The following is a 27,789-nucleotide window of genomic DNA, read 5'->3' as shown; positions in this document are numbered from 1 at the left end:
TTCCTACTGTTGCTCGGGGGATGAGACCCCCATCTTTTTCTGGTCTGGCCATCATGTGACTCCAGACCCACTGATGTTGTTGACTATTTCTGGCCTTTGAAACGTGTTGGCCAGGAACTCAGTTCAAGGGCCAATAATGTCCATGTCTCATGAACAAATGAGACAGACGGTAAAGAAGTGAAGTGAGCCTGTGAATACCAATACCAATACTCCCCCATCCGTCCTTCTATCTTTTTCCATTCCCCATTCTGGTTCCCCTCTCTCTCCTTCTCCTCATCTGCCTATCACCTCCCAGAAACACCCCTCCTCCTTTTTTTCCCATGGTCCACTGTCCTCTGCTATTAGATTCTTTCTTCTTCAGACTTTTTTATCTATCACCTCCCAGCTTTTTACTTCAAACCCCCTCGCTCACCTAGTCACCATCCCTCTCACCTGATTTCACGTATCACTTGCCAGCTAGTATTTTTCCTTACCCTGACCTTCTTATTCTGGCTTCTGCCCCCTTCCTTTTCAGTCCCGATGAAGGATCCCAGCCCAAAACATTGACTGTTTCCCCCCTCTACAGATGCTGCCTGACCTGCTGAGTTCCTCCAGCATTTTGTACGTGTTGCTCAAGCTTTCCAGCATCTGCAGAATCTCTGGTTTAGTGTTGACTCCTAACTCTCACAAGACACTGAGTGCCAGCCATACTCGTGACATCCACATTCTGTAGAGACGTAAACAGCACTGAACTTTGCCAAGGGATCATCCAATCTGAGAAGGGATCACGTCAAATGCTGCCTGCCACCAACCAGATGGCCTCACTAAATTTACATACATTCTGTGGATGTGGGTGCTGGGGTAAGACAGCATTCACTGTACTTCCCCAGTTGGGATGTTGACAGAGTCCATTTTCTTCTTGACCTGTTGCAGCTTATTCTCACAGAGGGTTGGGGCAAATTTATCTGAGAGTGGGTAAACTGCATAGGTCCAGAGAGACATACTTTACACTCGTTGACCATTTTATTAGATACACCTGTTCGTTAATGTAAAAATCTAATCAGCCAATCAGGTGGCAGCAACTCAATGCATAAAAGCACGCAGACATGGTCAAGAGGTTCAGTTGTTGTTCAGATCGATCATTTGAATGGGGAAAAGATATGATTTAAGTGACTTTGACCACGAAATGATTGTTGGTGTCAGACATGATGGTTTGAGTATCCCAGAAACTGTTGATCTCCTGGAATTTTACAGAGAAATGTGCAAAGAGCAAAAGTGAGCAGTATACTGTCGGCAAAAATACCCTATTAATGAGAATGGTCAGAGAACAGCCGAGTGGCTCAAGCCAACAGGAAGGTGACGCGCTACAACAGTGGTGTGCAGAAGAGCACCTCTGAACACATGACACATTGAACCTTGAAATGGATGGGGTACTGCAGCAGAAGATCACAAACATACAGACCCTCATTGGGCCAAGACCCTTCAACAGGACCGGAAAGGAACGGGGAAGAAGCCAGAATAAGAAAATGGAAGATGAGGAAGGAATGTAAGCTTGCAGGTGATAGGTGAAGCCAGGTGAGCCAGGTTTATACTTTAAGACCATAAGACAAAGGAGCAGAATTAAATCATTCAGCCCATCGAGTCTGCTCCACCATTCCATCATGGCTGATCCCGGATCCCACTCAACCCCATACACCTGCCTTCTCGCCATGTCCTTTGATGCCCTGATCGATCAGAAAACTATCAACTTCTGCCTTCAATATACGCATGGACTTCACCTCCACCACAGTCTGTGGCAGAGCATTCCACAGATTTACTACTCTTTGGCTAAAAATAATTCCTCCTTACCTCTGTTCTAAAGAGTTGCCCTCAATTTTGAGGCTGTGCCCTCTAGTTCTGGATACCTCCACCATAGGAAACATCCTCTCCACATCCACCCTATCTAGTCCTTTCAACATTCGGCAGGTTACAATGAGATCCCCCACGTTCTTCTGAATTCCAGTGAGTACAGGCCCAAAGCTGCCTAATGGTCCTCATAGATTAACCCCTTCATTCCCAGAATCACCCTCGAGAAGCTGCTCTGGACTCTCTCCAATGACAACACATCCTTTCTGACATATGGAGCCAAAAACTGTTGACAATACTCCAAGTGTGGCCTAACTAGAGACTTAAAAGGCTCACCATTAGTTCCTTGTTTTTATATTCTATTCCCGAAATAAATGCCAACATTGCATTTGCTGTCTTTATCAGACTCAACCTGTAAATTAATCTTCTGGGAGTCTTGCACGAGGACTCCCAAGTCCCTCTGCACCTCTTATGTTTGAACCCTGTCCCCATTTAGATAATAGTCTGCACTATTGTTCCTTTTACCAAAATGCATTATCATACATTTCCCAACACTGTATTTCATCTGCCAATTTTTTGCCCATTCTTCCAATTTGTCTCAGTCCTGCTGCAATTGCATTGCTTCCTCAGCACTACCTCCCCCTCCACCTATCTTCGTATCATCCGCAAACTTTACCACAAAACCATCAATTCCATTATATAAATCACTGACAAACACTGTGAAAAGCAGCAGTACCAATACTGACCACTGAGGAACAACACTAGTCACCAGCAGCCAACCAGAGAAGGCCCTTTTCTTCCCACTCGCCGCATCCTGCCTGTCAGCCATTCTGCTATCCATGCCAATATCTTTCCTGTAACACCATAGGATTTTATCTTGTTAAGCAGCCTCATGTGTGGCACCTTATCAAATGCCTTCTGAAAATCCAAGTAAATGGCATCCTCTGCCATTTCTTTGTCCACCCTGCTTGTTACTTCCTCAAAGAACTCTAACAGGTTTGTCAGGCAAGATTTCCCTTTACTTAACCATGCTGACTTTGACTTATTTTATCATTAGTCTCCAAGTTCCCCAGAACCTTATCCTTCATAATAGACCCCAACCACTGAGGTTAGGCTAACTGGTCTATAAGTTCCTTTCTTTTGCCTTCCTTCCTTCTTAAAGAGTGGAGTGACATTCGCAATCTTCCAATCCTCTGGGACCATGCTAGAATCAAATGATTCTTGAAAGATTATGACCAATGCATCCATTATCTCTTCAGCAACCACTCTCAGGACTCTGGGATGTAGTCCATCTGGCCCAGGTGACATATCCACCTTAAGACCTTTGAGTTTGCCTCGCACTACACCTGCCACTTGAGAACTTCTTCCTCTGTGGGATATACCCATCCTGCACCTTGTGAACTATTCCCAGAAACTTCAGCCATGTCTGTTCTGCCATGATCCCCACCAGTATCCTCCTCCAATCCACCTGGGCAAGCTCCTCTCTCATGCCTCTGTAATTCCCTTTATTCCACTGCGATACTGATACATGTGACTTGTGCTTCTCCCTCTCATATTGCGGTGTGAATTCAATCATATTATGATCACTGCCTCCTAAGGATTCCTTTACGTTAAGCTCCCTAATAAGATCTGGGTTATTACACAACACCCAATCTAAGATAGCCTTTCCCCAAGTAGGCTCATGCGCAGGGTGCTCTAAAAAGCCGTCTTGTAGTCATTAAACAAATTCCCTCTCTTGCAATCCGACACCAACCTGATCTTCTCAATCCCCTTGCATACTGAAGTCCCCCATTACAATTGTATCAATACCCTTATTACATGCCCTTTCCACCTCCCTTTGCAATCTCAACCCCACATCTTGGTCACAATTTGGAGGCTTATATGTGATTCCCATAATTTTTTTTTTAACCTTGCAATTTCTTAACTCCACCCACAAAGACTCAACGTTCTCTGTCCCTACGTCTCTGCTTATTAAAGATGTAATTCCATCTCTTACCAACAGAGACACAGCAGCACCTTTGCCTTACTGCCTGCCCTTTTGATACAAAGTATATCCTTTGATGTTAAGCTCCTATGCAAACATCTTCGGCTCATATACAGTAGGGTGCCTAAGACATTTACACAGTACTGTAGTAACTTTATGTATTACACTGTATTGCTACTGCTGCAAAGACAAATTTCATGACACATGCAAGTGATGGTAAACCTGATTTTTTTTTTGGCGTGTGCCTGCATGCATGCGAGTATGTGCTAATGCGTCTGCGTGTGCGTGCGTCCATCCACAATGATGTCTTTTTCGTGGCTTTTACAAGGCGCGGAGCGAGAGAGAGAGACTGTGTGGCGAGCCACTCTCTCACAGACATTTTCGCAGTATTTTCCCTTTATTTTACGAGGTCGAGTTGCGATCTCGACACTTAACCCCGGCACGGATGGAAAGTGTACTCAGGAGCGAACCAGACTGGTTTCGAACCCGGGAACCTCCACTCTCGGGTCCGCCCAGGTAAACCTGATTTTGATATGGGTCTCCATTGTGGACTGAGAATGGGAAGGAGACAAGAGACAGGGAGATGGGAATCTTGGTTGGGAAAAGGGCACGAAGTGAGAAGCACCAGAGAGACATTCAGTAATGATCAATAAACCAGTTGTCTGGAATCAAATGACCTTGCCTGGTGTCTTGGTGCTGGGTGTGTCTGCACCCATGCTACACCCGCCTCTAGCACTCCTTCTCTGCCACATGTCCCAAATCCCTCCCATGTCGCTCTACCCTCACCATTCCCAAAAAGCCTTTGCTCCCGCCAGATTTACAAGCCTGCTCTCCGCGCCACGTTGAAAAATACAGTACTGTGCAAAACTCATAGGCACCCTAGCTTTATATATGTGCATAAGAGTTTTACACAGTGTTGTATAAACTCCAATATCTGCATCAACATACTGCCCCATACACGCACAAAAAATAATAACTCTGTCCTTTGTTTTCCCATTTAACACCCTTCCAGCTGTCTTAACGCTCACTGTCCTCCCATCCATCTGGCACCATGTGCCTGTCCTTTTCATTGCCTACCTTCTCCCATCATCTGCCTACCTCGGTCTCCCAGCACCACCACTACTTGCATCATTCCACCCATCATGCTTCACCTCTGTCAGTCCACTAATCACCCAATAACTCCTGCTTCACTGCTCCCCCTCTCCTCTTTGTGCTGGCTCCCTCCCCTCTCCTGATACAGGACCTTGGCTCAAAATGTTGACGATTTCCTTCATCACAGAGATGCTGCTCAATACGCCAAGTTCCTCCAGTTGGTTGTTAGTTGTTCCATATTCTAGCAGCTGTGGTCTCTGGTGCATCTACTTTTATCTTTAAACTGACTTCTCCAACAATTGTCACCTTGTCGTGATGTGGAGACGTGTGAGATCCTGAGAGCGAATCCGGCTGGAGTTTAGGCATCTGGTACTTAGTTGGTAAGGCCACCTATAGTGGTAAGGTCAAGACCTCAATCCAACCCAGACCTCAGCAATGGAACTGGAAGATGATGACACATCAGAATGGCCGTGGAAGTGGAGGAAGGCTACAGTAGTGAAGGGCCCCCTGTCATCTTGCAGTCCACGCCACTGGACCTTCACCCTGATCTGTGAAGGACCGTGTGGTGGTTTCCCTGACATTGAACAAAGTCATGCACAAGCCTTGTCCATTAGGAGCAGAATACGTGGATCCCAGATCAGCCTCTGCAGCCACCTGAAGACCCACCAATAAACAACCACTTTGGAGAACATCATACTCGACTCGAGTGATCACACTACCACCTTATACTGAAGTTCAGGACTGGGATCACACCCACCAAGCATTACCATGGGAGAACGACTACTGTCAGGGGACTCTCAGACATCTTATGAATTAGGTACAGAGTAGCCCTCAGGTCTTCAAGCAGGATCCAAGAGTTGCATCAACATCATCTTTCCACGTTCAGAAATACTTGGACCCAGCCCGAAACACCTTCTATTCCCCCTTTTTTTTTTTGTTTTTTTTTCTTTTTATTTGTGGAGCCCAGCCCATAGGTGTACTCACAGGATCAAAACCTGGTCCATGGTGCTCTTTTTTATCGCTGTGTTTTCCTATGTTGGCGACTAATGTGATGGCTTACGTTGACTGCTCCACACAGGAGGGAAGTTGCATTCCAACAGCAGAGTAGTAGCCTCAGATTTGGTACTGATCAACTACCAGGGCACAATTCTGTACCCCCTTATAACGAAGTCAGGGGTCAGCCATCTCGGTGGAACCTGCACTTTATGTCAAGAATTTATTTAAAACCTAGAGGTGGCCTCAATCTAAATTTCCACAAGGAAAATGGGAGATAAGAAATCTACTCACCTCATCCTTTTTCTGCAAGAATGTTTCTAGTCCCCGGTTTGGCCTTCTGTTCATCTTCTCCACTTCACACTGTCGTTGCGTGTTGTGCAACTGTATCCGCAGACTCAGAGACACGTGGATTAAAGCCGTCATTAGTTTCATAGCTTGAGGGAAAGGGAAATACCCTGGTTTAAGGAAAGGCTTGGCAAATGCAGGCACGACATCAAATACGTGATGGCCAGATTTTGTCACTGTGATAAAAAGGTCTCAGGGTTTCAGGGTGAAGCTACCAAGGAATAGCAAAGTGCACACTTAATGTATAACACAGGCACTAGGTCACATCCTTGTATTCTGAGGCTGTAAACTCTGGCCCTAAACTCTCCCACTATTGAAAACATCCTCTTCACATCCACTCCCCCTCAGATTTCCAATACTCGATCGGGATCAATGAGATCCCCCTCGTTCTTCTAAACCCCAGTGAGTACAGGCCGAAAGCCATCAAATGCTCTTCGTATTCCTTTTCATTCCTGGGATTGTTCTCACAAATCTTCTCTGGATCTTCTCCAACACTAGCACATCCTTTCTTAGATAAGAGGCCCAAAACTGCTCACAACACTGCAAATATGCTTTGACCAACGAGTTATGAAGTCTCAGTATTACACCATTGATTTTATATTCTAGTCGTCTGGAAATGAATGCTAAAGTTGCATTTGCCTTCCTTACCACCAACTGAACCTGCGAGTTAACCTTCAGGGAATCCTGCACAAGGACCCCCAAGTCCCTTTGCACCTCTGATTTCTCAATTTGCTCCCCATTCAGAAAATAGTCTACACCTTCATTCCTTCTACCCAAGTGCATGACCACAGCACTTCCCAACACAACATTCCATCTGCTCCTTCTTCGCCCTTTCTCCTAATCTGTCCATCTTTCTGCAGACTCTCTGCTTCCTCAACACTACCTACCCCTCCACTTGCTGTATCTTTGTATCGCCTACGAACTTGGCTGCAAAGCCCATCAATTCTGCAATCCAGATCATTAACATATAATGTTCTGTACAGGATTGTGGACACTATGCCCTCTCACTAATTCATCAGCAGATCAGCAAATTAGCCCACACATAAAAATTGCTGGTGAACGCAGCAGGCCAGGCAGCATCTCTAGGAAGAGGTACAGTCGACATTTCGGGCCGAGACCCTTCGTCAGGATCATCTGCAGCATCTGCAGATTCCTTCGTGTTTGCGTTAGAAAATTAGCCCACCTTCTCAGCGCAACTAGGAATACCACATCATAAGAACAATAAAATATAGCAAAAATGCAACATCTACATACACTCAGTTGCTACCTTATTGGGTATTAATGCCCTTTAGAATCTAAAAATTAAAAATTATTTAGATTCTAAATAATTTAAAGATCCTTTTACATACTTTGAACCCTACAGCAAACTTACTCTACCCCATCTCAGTGACACTGTATCCTGCCGGATTCCTCAGGAGATCCTACAAACACGTGGAAATCCAAAGGGATCTGGGGAAGATCTTTGCCATAGACGGTTTCTGAAGTCCATCTGTCACCTCCTTCTGTTTTGTCTCAGGGGGCTGCCTGGTGTCATGGCAAAATGAAATTCTCTCACCTGCAAGTGTACTGGTGTGTCGGAATGCCCGCACCTGGGAGTCTGAGAGGCCGGTTAGAAGCGAGATCACTGTATCCATCAGGTACTCGTCGTGTATGATGGTGTACTGACAGTGCTGAATCAACACAGAGAGAAATTCACAGAAGTTGGACTTGAACTTCTTCCAGTAGGGTCCTGACATTGTCAGGGGGTAATCCCCACTGTCCTGTGGAGAAAACAGGAGATAAGGCAAGGATCAACTGGTGCAGAGGGTGAACAGGGATCTCTACAGCAAGAATGCAGTGGAGAAGGTATCCCTTCAGCTATTGAGAAGCTACTGAAAGATATCAGTAAGATTGAAAGAGCACGGAGAAAAATTACAAGGATGTAGCCAAGACTTGAGGGCTTGAGTTATAGGGGAAGATTGAACAGGTTAGGAATTTATTCCCTGGAGTGTAGGAGGATGAAGGGAGATTTCATAAAGGTATATAAAATTATGAGTGATATAGACAGGGTTAATTCAAGCAGGCTTTTTCCACTGAGCTTGGGTGAGACTAGGTCATGAAGTAAGGGTGAATGATGAAATGTTCATGAGGGGAATGGGGAGGAAATTCTTCACTCAAAGGGTGGTGAGAGTGTGGAACAAGCTGGCAAGGGAAAATGGTGGGTTGGCTTTGATTTCCAACATTTTAAGAGAAGTTTGGAAAGAGCATGATTGCGAGGGGTATGGAGGGCTATGCTCCAGGTGCAGTTCAATGGGACTAGCCAAAATAATAGTTCAGCATGGACTAGCTGGGCTGAAGGGCCTGTTTCAGGTCTATAGTGCTCTATGACTCAATGACCCTAGGTAGGCTTGTTCTCACGGGAGGGAGTAAGGTTGAAGGGTACTGGACTTCACAAGAAATGATTGTTAGGAACGTGGTTAAAAGAAAAAGTTCCAGTAACAAACAGCTCAAGATATCAGATAACACAGATTTAGGATTTGGACAAAGGACACAAGGGAGGGGAGCACAAGAAGTAATATTTTAGTTAGAGAGCAGATTGCATCTGGATCTCATCACATGAAATAATGGTGGGAACCAAATCAACAAGGGCCTTCCAAAGAGAATTGCATAGGCATAATTGAGGATGAATAATTCGCAGAACTAGAGGAAAGGATGGACAGGAGCTAGCAAAGACTGAATGGCACAAAACAGGACATTCGGTCCACCATTGTTCTACGTTTCTATAAACAAATTTATCAGATAGTGGCTGTTTCTATTGATTCTAGCTTTCACCATTCACACCTCCTCTAGACCCACCTTTTGTTTCTATACTTGTCTCATTACAGTCCACTTTCACCTTGTACCAGCATCCCCTTGACGATTTGGTCATGCCTGCTTTCCGCCCCATCACAGCCCTTCCCTTGTATTTGTTCTCCTCGCCTCCTTCTCTGCATCTCTGCTCCATTAAAACCCGTCAGAATTACAATTTCATAGAATTAGGATCACAGATACGCTGCAGCTCAGCAGGAGACATTCAGCCCAGCATATCTGTTCTGGCTCCTGTTAAAGCAATCATGTTGGTCATATTCTCCTACTCTTCCCGTTCAACCCTGTGATTTTCTCTCGAGAGTGCCCATCCACTCCCCTAACTCATGCAAATAGAACTAGAAGATCGAAACCACTCCCTAAGTTTATACTCATGCCCCATTTTGTACCTTTTGCCCGATTTATTAAATTTGATTTGGTCCTGATTTATTAAATTTGTTTAAAGTGTATTAAATTTCAAATTTGATTAAATTTGATCATGATGAAAGACACAGCTCAAACCGTTGACTGTTTATTCCTTTCCATAGATACTGCCTGACCTGCTGAGTTCCTCTAACATTTTGTGTGTGTGTTACATTAAACTTGATTCCCTGCTTCCTGAAACACATGCTAATGGAACACTTTAAAGTCACTCAGTTATATCTATTTTTCAACTTATTGAGATACAGCACAGAACAGACCGCCAAGCCGTACCACCCACCCAATTTAACCCGAGCCTAATCACAGGACAATTCACAATGACCAATTAACCTATGAACCCGTACGTCTTTGGACTGTGGGAGGAAACCAGAGCACCCGGAGGAAACCCGAGCACCTGGAGGAAACGCATGAGGGCACAGAGAGAACGTACACACTCCTTGCAGACAGAGGCAGGAAGACCAAAAGACATGGGAGCTGAATTAGGCCATTCAGTCCATTGAGTCTGTTCTGCCATTCCATCAGGCTCATTTATTTTCTCTCTCAACCTCATTTTCCTGCATCCTCCCCATAACCTTTGACATTCTTACTAATCAGGAAACTATCAACCTCCACGTTAAATATGCCCAATGAATTGGCTTCCACAGCCAAATGTAGCATATAGCATAGAAAGAGCCCACCTGGTCCACATCAACCATCAAGCACCCATTTAACCTAATCCTACACTAGCTCCTTAAATTGGGGAGGGTAGTGGGGATAAGCTCGCTCTTCCCATTAAATGCTCCCCAAAGGCATGCGTGTCAAATAGCCTCTGACAACCAAGCCCAGCCCCTGGCCTTCATGTGTGGTTTAGCTACTAAGCCCAGTGGCTTTGTTTCTGCTGGCAGGGGAAGAGGAAAAGGCGCCTTAAAACCTGTCACTTCGGGCAGGTGGGGCTCGTCAGCTGTGGTTGGCAACTCATGTATGAGAAAGAAAACTCTGACCTCAAACCTCCGCTGCCTTGCAGCTATACCCGCTCGTGGGGGAAGGCTTTAGGAGTAGACCAGGGCTGGAGTCCCAAAGGCAGTCCTGCGTTGAGTTCCGCTTTGACTGGCAACTCCTGTGATGCCACTGATGCCAACTGCATCGGTCTCTGCCGTTCCATTGGACTCATCAGCAATGTGGAGAGGGGGAGCTTGCTACATGGGGAACAGCTCTCTATACTGTACTGCCCTGGCTTGTGTATCACGTAGACGGCTGGGACATAACATCCATGGTCGGCCTCAAACAAGAGAGGGCCTCAGCACTAATTGCATAGAATCCTTCCTCTGACTATTCATCCCACCAGTTCTGGACACACTTTGGCACAACTCCCCAAACCTTCTCTTCATCTTCCTTCCACAAAGGAAAACCCCTGGATAACGTTACCCTTCATCCCTGTGACCAGGAATGAAAGCGTTCGCCTATGAGGATCATTTGATGGCTCTGGGATGGTTCTCACTGGAGTTTAGAAGAATGAGGGGTATCTCCTTGAAACCAATTGAATATTGAAAGGCCTGGATAGAGGGATGTGGAGAGGATGTTTCCTAGTGGGAAAGTCCAGGACCGGGGGAGCAGCCTTAGAATAGAGGGATGTCCCTTTAGAACAGAGATGAGGAGGAATTTCTTTAGCCAGAGGGTGGTGAATCTGTTGAATTCATTGCTACAAACAGCTGAGGGGACCAAGTCATTTGGTATATTTAGAACGGAGGTTGATAGATTCTTGATCAGTAAGGACATCAAAGGCTGAGGGGAGAAGACGTGAGAATGAGATTGAGAGGGATAATAAATGAGCCATGACGGATTAACAGAGCAGACTTGATGGACTCAACAGCCTAACTCCCCGCCTATGTCTTATGGTTTTTTCTGTACTCCATCTTTCTTTTTCTTTTCTTTTTCCAATCTTTTTAATGATTTTTTAAAAAAAGTGTATATACAAACAGGAGGAGAATATCTCTGGTATATATGCCAATAACAGTACATACAGAAGGTAAAATAAACAATATCAGAATCACACATAGTGTTGATCTACAAAGTATAAATTTGATATAGAATGTATAATACAGAAAAAAATGTAATTCATTCTCCTCTTACCAAATTATGAAGAAGGGAAGGACTATTAGAAATTTTTATATATAAAAAAGAAAAAAAAACTATTCTAAACAGAAGGGAAAAAAAGGACTGGGCAGTCTATCCTGAGAGAAAAGCCAAGAAAAGAGAGACTCTGATCAAATCCAAGGTTCTGAAAAAATAGCTGGAAGAGAATCAGTACAAAAATCAGATTATATGAAAATATTGAATAAAAGGTCACCAGATTTCTTCAAATTTAAAGGATGTATCCAGTGTCCGACCTCTTATTTTCTCTGGTCTTAAACAGAACATGATAGAGGAAAGCCAATAAAAGGCTGTAGGAATCTGTACTCCTTCAATGACCTTCATTTCCTTCCTAACGCCAGGTGATCAAAAAAACTGGATCCAAAATTCTAGCAATGGGCTAACTATGTTTTTCTTTAAAACAGACTCTTCTGGCTCAGAGAAAAGCTCATCATATGGGTAGGAAAGATTTAGAGCACAGGTTCCTAATCTGGGGTCTATGGACCCCTCAGTTAATGGTAGGGGTCCATGTTATAAACAAGTTGGTAACCTCTGGTTTAGAGGGATATGGGTCAAAAACTAAAAAATAGCAAGATCTCAGATGAGTAGTATGGCTGGCAATGGGCTCAGGGGCATGTTTCCATGCCGTATGGCTCGATGACGTGCTGTGCCAAAATGTTAACTCAATTTTCCTCTCCGCAGGTGTTGCATGACCTGCTGGGCATCTTTTGCTTAAAGTTCAAATATGATCACTTCGCTCAAGGGAATTAAAATCTCCATGGTAGAAATAGTAACTTGTGCTGAAGAGTGACAGAGAAGGTAAAATTCAGACATTGACACAATACCAGTTCAAGTGGCCATGTTACATTCAGGATCCAGGGATACACCATGAACTTCTTGTACTGTAAGCCAGTCTCCTATAGAAAAAAATAAAAGTTACCTCAAATTTCAAAAACATTGCAATGTCATTTTTTTCTTGAGTCTATTTGCAATATAAGGTTCTTCATATTAATTTTTTAGGGGTTTATAATTGATTTAACTGAAGAATATAGGTTCCAAATTCTTAGACACATTAAAATGATTTGCTGTGCAACACACTAAAAAAGCTGGAGGAACTCAGTCAGCATCTATGGAGGGGAATAAACAGTCGACATTTCGGGCTGATGTTCTTCATCAGGACAGCCCACCCTGCTGAGTTCCTCCAGCAAATGTGTGGGTGTTCCCACAAACAAGAGAGTCCTGATGAAGGGTTTCGGCCCGAAATGTCGACTGTACCCTTTTCCATAGATGCTGCCTGGCCTGCTGAGTTCCTCCAGCATTTTGTGTGTGTTGCTCTGGATTTCCAGCATTTCAGAATCGCTTGTGGAAACAATTTGCATATTTCTAGCAATAAATTGATCAGTTTAATTATTAATCATAGATACATCATGAAAAGTATCCCATCCAGATGCATCACATGCAGGCATGGCAACTGCTCTCTCCAAGATCGCAAAAAAATTGCAGGACACAACCCAGTCCACCATGCAAACCAGCCTTCACTCAGTTGATTCCATTGCCACTTCCCGCTGCCTCGCAACTAAATCAAGAACACCTTCCACCCTGGTCATTCTCTTCCCCCCCTCCACCACCCCCTGAACAGAAGATACAGAAACTTGAGAATACATACTGTTGTGCATTCAATATTTCAATAACATTTGAGTAATATTGTTTGATTAAGTATTCTTTGTTTGCTTAAGTAATTCATTATGGGTTTTATGGAATATTACATGACTGCCATACGTCATCACACCACTACATCACACGTGCGTGCCTCGCTTAAAGTAAAAATGAAACTAAGGCACAATTCTCCTGTCTTTTTCTGGCAAGTAGTTTTATGTTTTGGAGTTACAAACCATAATACACACCTCAAAGTTCAAGGACAGTCTCAGTTACCAAACGTTTGTACTGATCTCCTGTACACTAATGATCTACCTTGTCAAAGAGCTTGCCTCTCCCACCTGCACTGCACTTTCTCTTCAACGCAGGGAGCTGAACTGCGACCAATCACCGAGCAGGAGTACGTGACGGGAGCTAACTTTTCAATCAGGTCTGTAATCAAGATTTGAAAGGCAGAACTTTGCAGCAGTTTCTCAAAGTTGGACTGCGAGCAATCACCAGGCAGAATTCACTAACAGGGCAAAGAAAAATAACACAAGTGCAAGCAGAGCAGCTATTCCCGTGAGTGGGTCAGTGGCTGGAGCAGCTTTGGCTCATCAAACTTGGGCAAAGTAAAGTATCCGGTAAGTTTCTTTTTTTTTCTTCTTAATTTTTCTTTCCTCATCTGCTTGGCCATAATAGCGTAGTGAGAATGGCTCCACGGGCAGTGTTTTGTACCGTGTGTGGAATGTGGGATTTCTGGGAGATAAACACATCTGCACCAGGTACACTGAGCTACAGCTCCTCAGGGAAAGTACTAGGGAACTGGAGCTGCAGCTCAGGGACCTTCAGCTCATATGGGGGAATGAGGAGGTGACAGGTAGCAGCAACAGGGAGGTAGTCACCCCTAGGTTGCAGGAGACAGGTAACTGGGTGACTGCCAGGAGAAGAAAGGGAAATGCTCTGCCTGTGGAGAGTACCCCTGTGGCCGTCCCCCTCAATAATAAGTATACCACTTTAGATACTGTTGGAAGGGACAACCTACCAGTGGGGAGGGGCGGGGGAGCCACAGTGACTGGGTCTCTGGCTCTGAGTCTGATGCTTTACTCAGAAGAGCAGAGAGGTGAAGAGGATTGCAGTGGTGACGGGAGATTCCTTAGCCTGAGGAACAGGAACAAGATTATGTGGGTGTGACAGAGACACCCAGATGGTATGTTGCCTCCCAGGTGCCAGGGTGAGGGATGTCTCGGTTCGGGTCCATGGCATTCTCAAGGGGAAGGGTGAGCAGCCAGAAGTCTCGGTATCTATGGCACCAATGACACAGTAGAAAAGGTAAGGAGGTGCTAAAGAGAGATTTTAGGAAGCTAGGTAGAACGCTGAAAAACAGGACCTACAGAGCAGTAATCTCTGGATTGCTGCCTGGTGCCACGTGTCAGTGAGGGTAAGAATAGGATGAATTGGCAGGTGAATGCGTGGCTGAGGAACTGGTGCAGGGAGCAAGGGTTCAGGTTTATGGATCATTAGGATCTCTTCTGGGGAAGGTATGGCTGTACAAAAGGAACAGTTTACACCTGAACCCGAGAGGGTCCAATATCTCTGAGGGCAGGTTTGCTAAAGTTGTTCGGGAGGGTTAAAACTAATTTAGCAGGGGATGGCAACTGGACTGATAGTGCTGAGGATGAGGTAGTTAGTTTACAAACAGAGGCAGCGTGTAGTGAGACTGCTAGCAAGGAGAGGCTGATGATAGGGCAAAATTGCAGTCAAAAGGATGAGTTGCAATGTAAAAGGCAGACAAGATCAAAAAGGGCGAATAGAGGATTAAAGGTGTTATATCTGAAAGTGCGCAGGGTACAGAATAAGGTCAGTGAATTTGTAGCACAGTTACAGATTGGCATGTATGATGTTGTAAGCATCACTGAAAGAAGATTATAGCTGGATGCTAAACATCCAAAGATACACATTGTATCAAAAGGACAGGAAGGGAGGCAGAGGGGATGGCATGGCTCTGTTGATAAAAAAAAAAGTGAAATCAAATCATTAGAAGGAGGTGACATAGGGTTGGAAGGTGTTGAATCATGGGGAGAGTTAAGGAACTACAGGGGTAAAAAGACACTGATGGGAGTTTCATACAGACCCCCAAACAATAGTAAAGATGTGGTCTACAAATTACAAAGGGAGATAGAATGCAGGGAGATAGAATGAGAGTGCAGAGCTTGTATGTTCCTGTCAGGATTAAAGACAAAGTGAATAGGAATAAGGAACCTTGGTTCTCAAGGGATATTGCAACTCTGATAAAGAAGAGAGAGTTGTATGACATGTATGGCCCTTGTGGCTACAGGGGTCAGGGGGTATGGAGGGAAGGCTGGGTTCTGAGTTGGATGATCAGCCATGATCATAATAAATGGCGGTGCAGGCTCGAAGGGCCGAATGGCCTACTCCTGCACCTATTTTCTATGTTTCTATGTTTCTATGTATAGGAAACAGGGAGTAAATAAGGTGCTTGAGGAATATAAAAAGTGCAAGAAAATACTTAAGAAAGAAATCAGGAGGGCTAAAAGAAGACATGAGGTTGCCTTGGCAGTCAAAGTGAAGGATAATCCAAAGAGCTTTTACAGGTATATTAAGAGTAAAAGGATTGTAAGGGATAAAATTGGTCCTCTTGAAGATCAGAGTGGTCAGCTATGTGTGGAACCAAAAGAAATGGGGGAGATCTTAAATGGGTTTTTTGCGTCTGTATTTACAAAGGAAACTGGCATGAAGTCTATGGAATTAAGGGAAACAAGTAGTGAGATCATGGAAACTGTACAGATTGAAAAGGAGGAGGTGCTTGCTATCTTGAGGCAAATTAAAGTGGATAAATCCCCAGGACCTGATAGGGTATTCCCTCGGACCTTGAAGGAGACTAGTGTTGAAATTGCAGGGGCCCTGGCAGATATATTTAAAATGTCGGTGTCTACGGGTGAGGTGACGGAGGATTGGAGAGTGGTTCATGTTGTTCCGTTGTTTAAAAAAGGATCAAAAAGTAATCCAGGAAATTATAGGCCGGTAAGTTTAACATCGGTAGTGGGTAAGTTATTGGAGGGAGTACTAAGAGACAGAATCTACAAGCATTTGGATAGACAGGGACTTATTAGGGAGAGTCAACATGGCTTTGTGCGTGGTAGGTCATGTTTGACCAATCTATTGGAGTTTTTCGAGGAGGTTACCAGGAAAGTGGATGAAGGGAAGGCAGTGGATGTTGTCTGCATGGACTTCAGTAAGGCCTTTGAAAAGGTCCCACATGGGAGGTTAGTTAGGAAAATTCAGTCGCTAGGTATACATGGAGAGGTGGTAAATTGGATTACACATTGTCTCAATGGAAGAAGCCGAAGAGTGGTAGTAGAGAATTGCTTCTCAGAGTGGAGGCCTGTGGCTAGTGGTGTGCCACAGGGATCAGTGCTGGGTCCATTGTTATTTGTCATCTATATCAATGATCTGGATGATAATGTGGTAAATTGGATCAGCAAATTTGCTGATGATACAAAGATTGGAGGTGTAGTGAACAGTGAGGAAGGTTTTCAGAGCCTGCAGAGGGACTTGGACCAGCTGGAAAAATGGGCTGAAAAATGGCAGATGGAGTTTAATACATACAAGTGTGAGGTATTGCACTTTGGAAGGACAAACCAACGTAGAACATACAGGGTAAATGGTAAGGCACTGAGGTGTGCAGTAGAACAGAGGGATCTGGGAATACAAATACAAAATTCCCTAAAAGTGGTGTCACGGGTAGATAGGGTCGTAAAGACAGCTTTTGGTACATTGGCCTTTATTAATCAGAGTACTGAGTATAAGAGCTGGAATGTTATGATGAGGTTGTACAAGGCATTGGTGAGGCCGAATCTGGAGTATTGTGTTCAGTTTTGGTCACCAAATTACAGGAAGGATATAAATAAGGTTGAAACAGTGCAGACAAGGTTTACAAGGATGTTGCCGGGACTTGAGAAACTCAGTTACAGAGAAAGGTTGAATAGGTTAGGACTTTATTCCCTGGAGCGTAGAAGAATGAGGGGAGATTTGATAGAGGTATATAAAATTATGATGGGAATAGATAGAGTGAATACAAGCAGGCTTTTTCCACTGAGGCAAGGGGAGAAAAAAAACCAGAGGACATGGGTTAAGGGTGAAGGGGGAAAAGTTTAAAGGGAACATTAGGGGGGGCTTCTTCACACAGAGAGTGGTGGGAGTTTGGAATGAGCTGCCAGACGAGCTGGTAAATGCAGGTTCTTTTTTAACGTTTAAGAATAAATTGGACAGATACGTGGTTGGGAGGTGTATGGAGGGATATGGTCCGTATGCAGGTCAGTGAGACTAGGTAGAAAATAGTTCAGCACAGCCAAGGGCCAAAAGGCCTGTTTCTGTGCTCTAGTTTTTCTATGGTTTCTATAGAAAATGCATGCCAAAAGGGCAACCTTATAATAGTCATGGGGGATTTCAATATGCAGATAGATTGAGAAAATCAGGTTGGTGCTAGATCCCAAGAGGAGGAATTTCTAGAATGCCTACGAGATGGCTTTTTAGAGCTGCTTGTGGTTGAGCCCACTAGGGAATCAACTATTCTGGATTGGGCGTTGTGCAGTGAACTGGAATTATTAGAGAGGTAAAAGATCCCTTACAGGAAAGTGATTATAATATGATCAAATTCACCCTGAAATTTGAGAAGTAAATGGAATTTTGTGGAGGAAAGGGAATTACAGAGGCATGAGAGAGGAGCTGGCCAAAATTGATTGGAAAAGAACACTGGCAGGGATGACGGCAGAGCAGCAACGGCTGGATACCTGGAAGTAATGCAAAGGTACGGGATATATACATAAGTATTTTAAAGGCAAGATGACACAACTGTGGCAAACAGGAGAAGTCAAAACCAACATAAAAGTGAAAGAGAGGGCATATAATAGAACAAAAATTAGTGGGAGGTTAGGGGATTGGGAAGCTTTTGAAAACCAACAGAAGACAACTTAAAAAAAGTCATTAAGCAGGAAAAGGTGGAATACAAAAGTAATCTAGCCAATAATATTAAAGAGGATACCAAAAGTTCTTTAGATACATCAAGTGTAAAAAAGAGACGAGTGTGGATATTGAACGGCTGGAAAACGATGCTGGAGAGGTAGTAATGGGGGACAAGAAAATGAAAGACACAATGAATGCATATTTTGCATGAGACACTAGTGGTATGCTGGAAGTTCAAGAGGTTCGGGGGGCAGAAGTGTGTAAAGTTGCCATTACTAGGGAGAAGGTCAAAATCAGAATGAGGTTTAATATCACTGGCATATGTCGTGAAATTTGTTAACTTAGTGGCAGCAGTACAGTGCAATCCATTATAATATAGGAAAAATAAATAAATCAATTACAGTAAGTATATATATGTGTATTAAATAGTTAAATTTAAAATAGAAATAATAAAAGTGAGGTAAAGTTCATGAATTCAATGTCCATTTAGAAACTGGATGACAGAGGGGTAGAAGCTGCCGACCTTTGAACCTACTCCACGACCATTCTAACGTAGCCCATAACCCTCCATTTTTCTTTCATCTATGTGCTAATCTAAGGGTCACTTAAATGTCCCTAATCATCCAGTCTCTACGACCACCTCCAGCAGTGCGATCCAGGTGTGTAAAAACCTACCCTAAACATTTCTCCATTCACTTTAAAAGGATATCCTCTGGTATTAGCACTCTGAGAAAAAAAACACGCTGACTGTCCACTCTATTTTTGCCTCATGTAATCTTATATACCTCTAGCAAGTCATTTCTCATCCAACTGCACTTTAAAGAGAAAAGGAACGGTAAGACATGCTCCCTTATGAAACCATCAGACATAGGAGCAGAATTTAGCTACTTGGCCCATCGAGTCTGTTCTGCCATTCATCATGACTTATTTTTTCCCCCCTTCGGCCCCACTCCCCGGCCTTCTCCCCATAACCTTTGATGCCATGGCCAATAAAGAACATGTCAATCTCTGCCTTAAATACCCAATGACCTGATCTCCACAGCTGCCTGTGGTAACATATTCCACAAATTCACCACCCTCTGGCTAAAGAAATTTCTTCACATCTATTTTAAACAGATGCCCCTCTATCCTGAGGCTGTGCCCTCTTGTCCTAGACTCCCCACCATGGGAAACATTTTTTCTACATCTACTCTCTCCAGGCCTTTCAACATTCGAAAGGTTTCAATTTGATCCCCCCCCCTCTAAATTCCAATGACTACAGGCCCAGAGCTATCAAACATTCCTCATATAATAACACTTTCATTCCCAGAATCATCCTTGTGAACCTCCTCTGAATGCACTCCAATGCCAGCACATCTTTTCTTAGATAAGGAGCCCAAAGCTGTTTACAACACTCAAGGTGAGGCCTCACCAATACCTTATATAACCTCAGCATCACATCCCTCCTCTTGTATTCTAGACCTCTTGAAATGAATGTATTTGCCTTCCTCACCACCAATTCATCTTGCAAGTTAACCTTTAGGGTGTTCTGCACAAGGACTCCTAAATCCCTTTGCATCTCAGATTTTTGGATTTTCTCCGCATTTAGAAAATAGTCCACACATTTACTTCTACTACCAAAGTGCATGGCCATGCATTTTTCAACATTGTATTTCATTTGCCACTTTCTTGCATATTCTCCTAATCTAAGTCTCTGCAGCTTTCCCGTTTCTTCAACACCACCTGCCCTTCCACCAATCTTCATATCTTCTGCAAACCTGGCATCAAAGCCATCTATTCCATCATCTAAATCATTGATATACAGCATAAAAAGAATCGGTCCCAACCCAACACTGACACCTGCGGAACACCACTAGTCACTGGCAGCCAACCGGAAAAGGATCCTTGTATTCCCAATCACTGCCTCCTACCAATCAGCCAATGCTCTAACCATGCCAGTAATTTTCCTGTAATACCGTGGGCTCTTAACTTGGTACGCTGCCCCATGTGTTGGACCTTGTCAAAGGCCTTATCCCAGGCAGCATCCTGATTTCCTCTGCACCCTCTCCAAAGCTTCCACATTCTTCCTATAATGGCAGTTCAGTAACATTAGTATATGCAGGAGTGGGCCTCACTGCTGAAAGGAAATGGCCTTTCTCTTCTTCAACCACACATAAGTTTATTAATTACATTGCTCTATGTCTCATAGCACACAAGTCCTGCCTAGGCAGTGTCTCCTCATGACTAGAGAGATAAAAGAGATTAGATTTATGTTGCACATTGAACCATACAGTGAAATGTGTTATGGCGTCATTGTTTGTGATGTGCTGGGGGCAGGCTGCAAGTGTTCCCAAGTTCCGGCACCAACATAGTATGCCTTCAACTTATTAATCCTAACCGCGTGCCTTTGGAATGGGAATGGGAGAGGAAACAGGAGCAGCTGGTGGAAAACCATGTGGTCATAGGGAGAACGTATGAACTCCTTACAACAGTGGTCCCCAACCACCGGGCCATGAGGAAACGATATGATTTGGCGATATGAAACAATATGAGTCAGCTGCACCTTTCCTCACTCCCTGTCACGCACTGTTGAACTTTAACACCACCCCCCCTCACCCCCGGTCGGCCGGTCCGCAAGAATATCGTCAATATTAAACCAGTCCGCAGTGCGCAAAAGGCTGGGGACCCCTGCCTTACAACATGGCAGTGGGAATCAAACCCCAATCAGTGATCAATCGCTGGTGTTGAATCAGAATCAGGTTTAATATACTGGCATACATTGTGAAATTTGTTGTTTTGCTACAGCTGTACATTCATTGCAATACATAATAAAACTATAAACTATAACATGTATGTATAATATGTTTGTGTATATAGATATATATGTATGTATGTATATAAAAAAAATAGTGAGGTAGTGTTCATGGGTTCATTGTCCATTCAGAAACCTGATGGCAGAGTGGAAGAAGCTGTTCCAATTGTGCTAATACTTTCACTAAATGTGGAAGATCTGATCAAACTGTTTAAACTATTCGAAGGAGTCATTCAGTGTGGATAAAGTATTAACTCTCCAGTGGGCTAAGGACACTCAGGCACAGAGTATACTCCAGATTAATGTGAGTACAATCTTAGAAGCTAATGGAAGTCAGAATTTTGGCCAGTAAAATGGAGTTGAGGGAGCAAAGGGAGTGACAACGGGAGGGGTCACCGGCTGATGGTACGGTCACGCAGTGACTTCTTATGCCACGCCTACAAGGTGCATTTTGTTCCAAGGCACCGGGGACACATCGTTGTAACTTTGTCAGCTGTGTCACCCATCCCGGCAGGCTGTCCGAAGTATCAATCCCCATGCGCATCCTGCCTACTGCGAAACTGATGCTTATCCAGCATTCACGTCCACAGTGGGTGTGGGAGAGGGGTTGAATATGCAGCACAGGATGAAAACCAGGTTTTAAAATCAATCTCAAAAACCTTATCTCACCTCATCAAATTCCTCAGTCATTTTTCTCCTGATGTCAGGACTGTGCATATTTTGAAAAACTTCGGCTGTAACAATTCCTGAAAAAAAACACTTAGAATAAAATACATTACTTCAAAATATTCATGCTTGAAATACATTACATTTTGAAAAAAAGAAATGCTCTCATAAAGCAGAATATATAAATAATAGATTGCCCACTCTAAGGCCTACCAGTGGACAGGAATCCCAAATAACAGGTGAATATCAAGTACTCTAACTTCCGGTAATATTACCACCTCTCCCTTTCCTCTTCTTTCATTAACCACTCTGCCTCCTCTCTTACCTCTTCTCTTCTCCTCACCTGCCTATTACCTCCTCCTGGTGTCCTTTCTCCTTCCCTTTCGCCCACGGTCCACTGTCCTCTCCTATCAGATTTCTTCTTCTTCACCCCTTTACCTTTTACACCCTTTCCACGTATCACCACTCAGCTTTTTACTTTGTTTCCTCCCCCCCACACACCCTCCAATTCAGCTGGCTTCACCTATCACTTTCTAGCCTGTACTACTTCCCCTCCCCCACCTTCTCATTCTGGCTTCTTGTCCTTTCCTTTCCCATGAAGGGTCTCAGCCAAACCATCGACTGTTTATTCCTTTCCATAGGTGCTGCCTGACCTGCTGAGTTCCCCAAGCATGTTGTATGTGTGGTTTTGGATTTTCAGCATTGTCAGAATCACGTGTTTATAACGGAGTAACATAGAAACATAGAAAATAGATGCAGGAGTAGGCCATTCGGCCGTTCAAGCCTGCACCACCATTCTGTATGATCATGGTTGATCATCCAACTCAGAACCCTGTACCTGCCTTCTCTCCATACCCCCTGATCCCTTTAGCCACAAGGGCCATATCTAACTCCCTCTTAACTATAGCCAATGAACTGGCCTCAACTGTTTCCTGTGGCAGAGAATTCCACAGATTCACCACTCTCTGTGTGAAGAAGTTTTTCCTCATCTCGGTCCTAAAAGGCATCCCTTTTATCCTCAAACTGTGACCCCTCGTTCTGGACTTCCCCAACATCAGGAACAATCTTCCTGCATCTAGCCTGTCCAATCCCTTCAGAATTTTATACGTTTCAATAAGATCCCCCCTCAATCTTCTAAATTCCAGCGAGTATAAGCCGAGCCAATCCAGTCTTTCTTCATAAGAAAGTCCTGCCATCCCAGGAATCAATCTGGTGAACCTTCTTTGTACTCCCTCTATGGCAAGGATGTCTTTCCTCAGATTAGGGGACCAAAACTGCACACAATACTCCAGGTAACCCACCATGCTTGCTACAGAGAGCTGCCACATTTCAGGTTTTGGATCAGAGACTCTAATTCTACCTTTGTTCAGGTCAAAAAACATTTATTATCAAAGTATCTATGCAGTATACAACCCTGAGATTCATCTTCTACACAGACACCCATGAAACAAAGAAAACCATGGAACCTGTTCAATAAAAACATCAACCCACCCCACCCCTCGCGCTAAAACAAACCACGCAAACGGCAACATAAATATTAACCTTCTAAACGCAAAAAATAAATCGCGCAACCGGCAGCAGGTACGAGCAAGAACGCAGAAAATAAAACACAAAATCAAAAGAATCCATATTCAGTTCAGCTCAGTGTCCATTATCTGCAGGCCGCCCTGATTCAAAGTCACCCAAAGTTGCAACAGAGAAAGAAACAACCAGAAAACCACAGTGCAATCCACAAACCACAGACCCAGAACTTCCGTAGCATCCTCTGACAGCATCGAGGGAGAGAGAGGTCATTTGAACACAGAGGCCTGCCCTTGAGAGCAGTGAGCAAGAGTGAGAGAGAGAGACCACACACACGGACACCCTCCTCCAGAGCCGTGAGCGAGAGGCGAATAGACAGCCACAGTGGTAAAGGGAAACAACAAAAGAATGGCCAGTTTTGGGATGAGGTGACCCTTTGAAACGGATCTTCTTGGACAGAAGAGCCCTGTTTCGAACCAAACATGGCAACATCATTCTGTGAGCAATTTTGGGTCCTATACCTAAGGAAAGATTGTGCTAGTCTTGGACTGTGTCTAGAGGAGGATCACAAGGGAATGACAGGTTTGATGTATGAGGAGTATTTGATGTCTCTAGACTTGTAGAGTCATAGAACACTACAGAACCAGGTCCTTCGGCCCATCTAGTCCATGCCAAACTATTAATCTGCCTAGTCCCATCGACCTCCACCCAGACTATAACTCTCCATATCCCTCCCATCCATGTACGTGTCCAAATTTCAAGGGTGAAATCAAACTCGTATCCACCACTTCCACTGGCAGTTCATTCCACACTCTCATCAGCCTCGAGTGGACGTTCCCCCTCATGTTCCACTTGAACATTTCACCTTTCACCCTAAACCCATGCATGACCTCCAGTTCCAGTCTCACCCAACCTCAGTGGAAAAAGCCTGTCCATCTATACCCCTCATAATTTTGTACAACTCCATCAAATGTCCTCTCATTCTTCTTCACTCCAGGGAAGATGAGGATGTACAGAAATACAAGGGAAGATGTAATTCAAACTGACCAGACACTAAAAGGCCTGGATGGCAGAGACAATAAGAGGCTGTTTTCGTTAGTAGGATACTCCAGGATTATGTTCCTATGCTATAGGAAGGCTGTTATTAAAGTAGAAAGAGTGCAAAAAAGATTAACAAGGACATTGCCAGGACTCAAGGAAGTAAGCTATGGGGAGCAGTTGGACAAGCTCGGATTTTCCTCCTTGTAGCACTGGCGACTGAGGGGTAACCTTACAGAGTGTTGTGTGATCAAGAGCTCCATCGTGTTATACTAGGGATCGTTTAATAGTTTTATAATGGCAGGGTAGAAGCTGTCCTTGAGATTGGTGATATATGATTTCAGGCTTTTGTTTCTTCTGCCCGAAGGGAGAGAGGTGAAAAGGGAACGTCCAGGGTGGCTGGGGACTTCGATTATGCTGGCTGATTCACCAAGGAAGTGAGAGATATAGTCCGAGTCCATGGAGGGGAAGCTGGTTTCTGTGATGTACTGAGCTATCTCCATAACACTGCAGTCATGGGCAGAGCAGTTGCCATCGTAACTGGCTCCACCATCACTCCCACATGTGAGATATCGTTCCCTGTGTGGAAAAAAAAGCACGCAACAAGCCATTCCAGTCTAACGAGCCGCACTGCCCACTAACCCACCTATTTACTCTTAGCCTAACCACAGGACAATTTACTAACCAGTCCTTTACGGGTTATGCCAACAGGGTCAATAAACTGATTAGAAAGGCTGGCTCTGTTATAAGAGTCAAACTGGACACACTGGAGGCTGTGGTAGAAAAAAGGACACAGAAACATAGAAAACCTACAGCACAATACAGGCCCTTCAGCCCACAATGCTGTGCCAAACATGTACTTATTTTTAAATTACCTAGGGTTACCCATAGCCCTCTATTTTTCTAAGCTCCATGTACCTTTTCTGGAGTCTCTTAAAAGACCCTATCACCACCTCCAGCAGCCCATTCCACGCACTCACCACTCCCTACGTAAAAAACTTACCCCTGACGTCTCCTCTGTACCTACTTCCAAGCACCGTAAAACTGTGCCCTGTTGTGTTGGCCATTACAGTCCTGGGGGAAAAGCCTCTGCCTATCCATACAATCAATGCCTCTCATTATCTTGTACACCTCTATCAGGTCACCTCTCATCCTCCGTCGCTCCAAGGAGAAAAGGCTGAGTTCACTCAACCTATTCTCATAAGGCATGCTCCCCAATCCAGGCAACATCCCTGTAAATCTCCTCTGCACCCAATCTATAGTCTCCACATCCTTCCTGTAGTGAGGTGACCAGAACTGAGCACAGTACTCCAAGCGCGGTCTGACCAGGGTCTTATATAGCTGCAAATTAACTCTAGGCTCTTAAACTCAATCCCACGGTTGATGAAGGCCAATGCACTATATGCTTTCTTAACCACAGAGTCAACCTGCACAGCAGCTTTGAGTGTCCTATGGACTTGGACCCCAAGATCCCTCTGATCCTCCACGCCGCCAAGAGTCTTACCATTAATACTATATTCTGCCATCATATTTGACCTACCAAAATGAACCACTTCACACTTACCTGGGTTGAATTCCATCTGCTACTACTCAGTCCAGTTTTGCATCCTATCAATGTCCTGCTGTAACCTCTGACAGCCCTCCACACTAACCACAACACCTCCAACCTCTGTGTCATCCGCAAATTTACTAACCCAAGCCTCCACTTCCTCATCCATGTCATTTATAAAAATCACAAAGAGAAGGGGTCCCAGAACAGATCCCTGAGGCACACCACTGGTCACTGACCTCCATACAGAATATGACCCATCTACAACCACTCTTTGCCTTCTGTGGGCAAGCCAGTTCTGGATCCACAAAGCAAGGTCCCCTTGGAACCCATGCCTCCTTATTTTCTCAATAAGCCTTGCATGGGGTACCTTATCAAATGCCTTGCTGAAATCCATATACACTACATCTACTGCTCTACCTTAATCAACGTGTTTAGTCACATCCTCAAAAAATTCAGTCAGGCTCATAAGGCACACTGACTATTCCTAATCATATTATGCCTCGCCAAACGTTTATAAATCCTGCCTCTCGGGATCTTTTCCATCAACTTACCAACCACTGAAGTAAGACTCACTGGCCTATAATTTCCTGGGCTATCTCTACTCCCTTTCTTGAATAAGGGAACAACATCTGCAACCCTCCAATCCTCTGGAACCTCTCCCGTCCCTATTGATGATGCAAAGATCATTGCCAGAGGCTCAGCAATCTCGTCCCTCACCTCCCACAGTAGCCTGGGGTACATCTCCTCCGATCCCGGAGACTTATCCAATTTGATGCTTTCCAAAAGCTCCAGCACATCCTCTTTCTTAATGTCAATATGCTTAAGCTTTTCAATCCGCTGTAAGTCATCACTACAATCACCAAGATCCTTTTCCATAGTGAATACTGAAGCAAAGTATTCATTAAGTATTTCTGCTATCTCCTCCAGTTCCATACACACTTTCCTATTGTCACACTTCATTGGTCCGATTCTCTTACGTCTTATCCTCTTGCTCTTCACATACATGTAAAATGCCTCGGGGTTTTCCTTAATCCTATCCACCAAGGCCTTCTTGTGGCCCCTTCTGGCTCTCCTAATTTCATTCTTAAGCTCCTTCCTGCTAGCCTTATAATCTTCTAGATCTCTATCATTACCTAGTTTTTTGAACCTTTCGTAAGCTCTTCTTTTCTTCTTGACTAGATTTACAACAGCCTTTGTACACCACGGTTCCTGTACCCTACCATCCTTTCCCTGTCTCATTGGAATGTACCTATGCAGAATGCCATGCAAATATCCCCTCAACATTTGCCACATTTCTGCCATACATTTCCCTGAGAACATCTGTTCCCAATTTAAGCTTTCAAGTTCCTGCCTGATAGCTTCATATTTCCCCTTACTCCAATTAAACACTTTCCTAACTTGCCTGTTCCTATCCCTGTCCAATGCTATTGTAAAGGAGATAGAATTGTGATCACTATCTCCAAAATGCTCTCCCACTGAGAGACCTGACACCTGACCAGGTTCATTTCCCAATACCAATCAAGTACAGCCTCTCCTCTTGTAGGCTGATCTTCAAATTGTGTCAGGAAACCTTCCTGAACACACCTAATAAACTCCACCCCATCTAAACCCCTTGCTCTGAGGAGATGTCAATCAATATTTGGGAAATTAAAAATCTCCCACTACAACAATCATGTTATTATTACACCTTTCCAGGACCTGTCTCCCTATCTGCTCCTCGATGTCCCTGTTACTATTGGGTGGCCTGTAAAAAACATCCAGTAGTTATTGACCCCTTCCTGTTTCTAACTTCCACCCACAGACACTCAGTAGAGACAATCTCTCCATGACATCCTCCTTTTCTGCAGCTGTGACACTATCTCTGATCAGCAGTGCCACGCCTTCACCTCTTTTGCCTTCCTCCCTGTCCTTTCTGAAACATCTAAAGCCTGGCACTCTAAGTAGCCATTCCTGCCCCTGAGCCATCTATGTCTCTATAATGGCCAC

At 44.2% G+C, this 27,789-nt stretch overlaps 1 protein-coding gene across 5 annotated transcripts in view; it reads right to left on the bottom strand.

Annotated features, from left to right (window-relative positions):
* The window catches only part of si:ch211-269e2.1 (cohesin subunit SA-2), a 158,353-nt gene that overhangs the window by 87,691 nt on the left and 42,873 nt on the right, over positions 1 to 27,789 (bottom strand). For all 5 annotated transcript variants that reach the window (XM_063054562.1, XM_063054565.1, XM_063054563.1 and 2 more), the window contains 4 exons: positions 21,696 to 21,772; positions 12,460 to 12,531; positions 7,797 to 8,001; positions 6,188 to 6,330 (listed from right to left, as the gene is read on the bottom strand). In XM_063054562.1, coding sequence (XP_062910632.1) covers positions 6,188 to 6,330; positions 7,797 to 8,001; positions 12,460 to 12,531; positions 21,696 to 21,772 — 497 coding nt within the window. The remainder of the gene's footprint in view (positions 1 to 6,187; positions 6,331 to 7,796; positions 8,002 to 12,459; positions 12,532 to 21,695; positions 21,773 to 27,789) is intronic.

This window comes from Mobula hypostoma, chromosome 7 (genome assembly GCF_963921235.1).
Source record: "Mobula hypostoma chromosome 7, sMobHyp1.1, whole genome shotgun sequence".
Lineage (NCBI taxonomy): Eukaryota > Metazoa > Chordata > Chondrichthyes > Myliobatiformes > Myliobatidae > Mobula > Mobula hypostoma.
The sequence above is the reverse complement of the archived record's forward strand: the minus strand, read 5'-3'. Positions and strand labels throughout refer to the sequence as shown.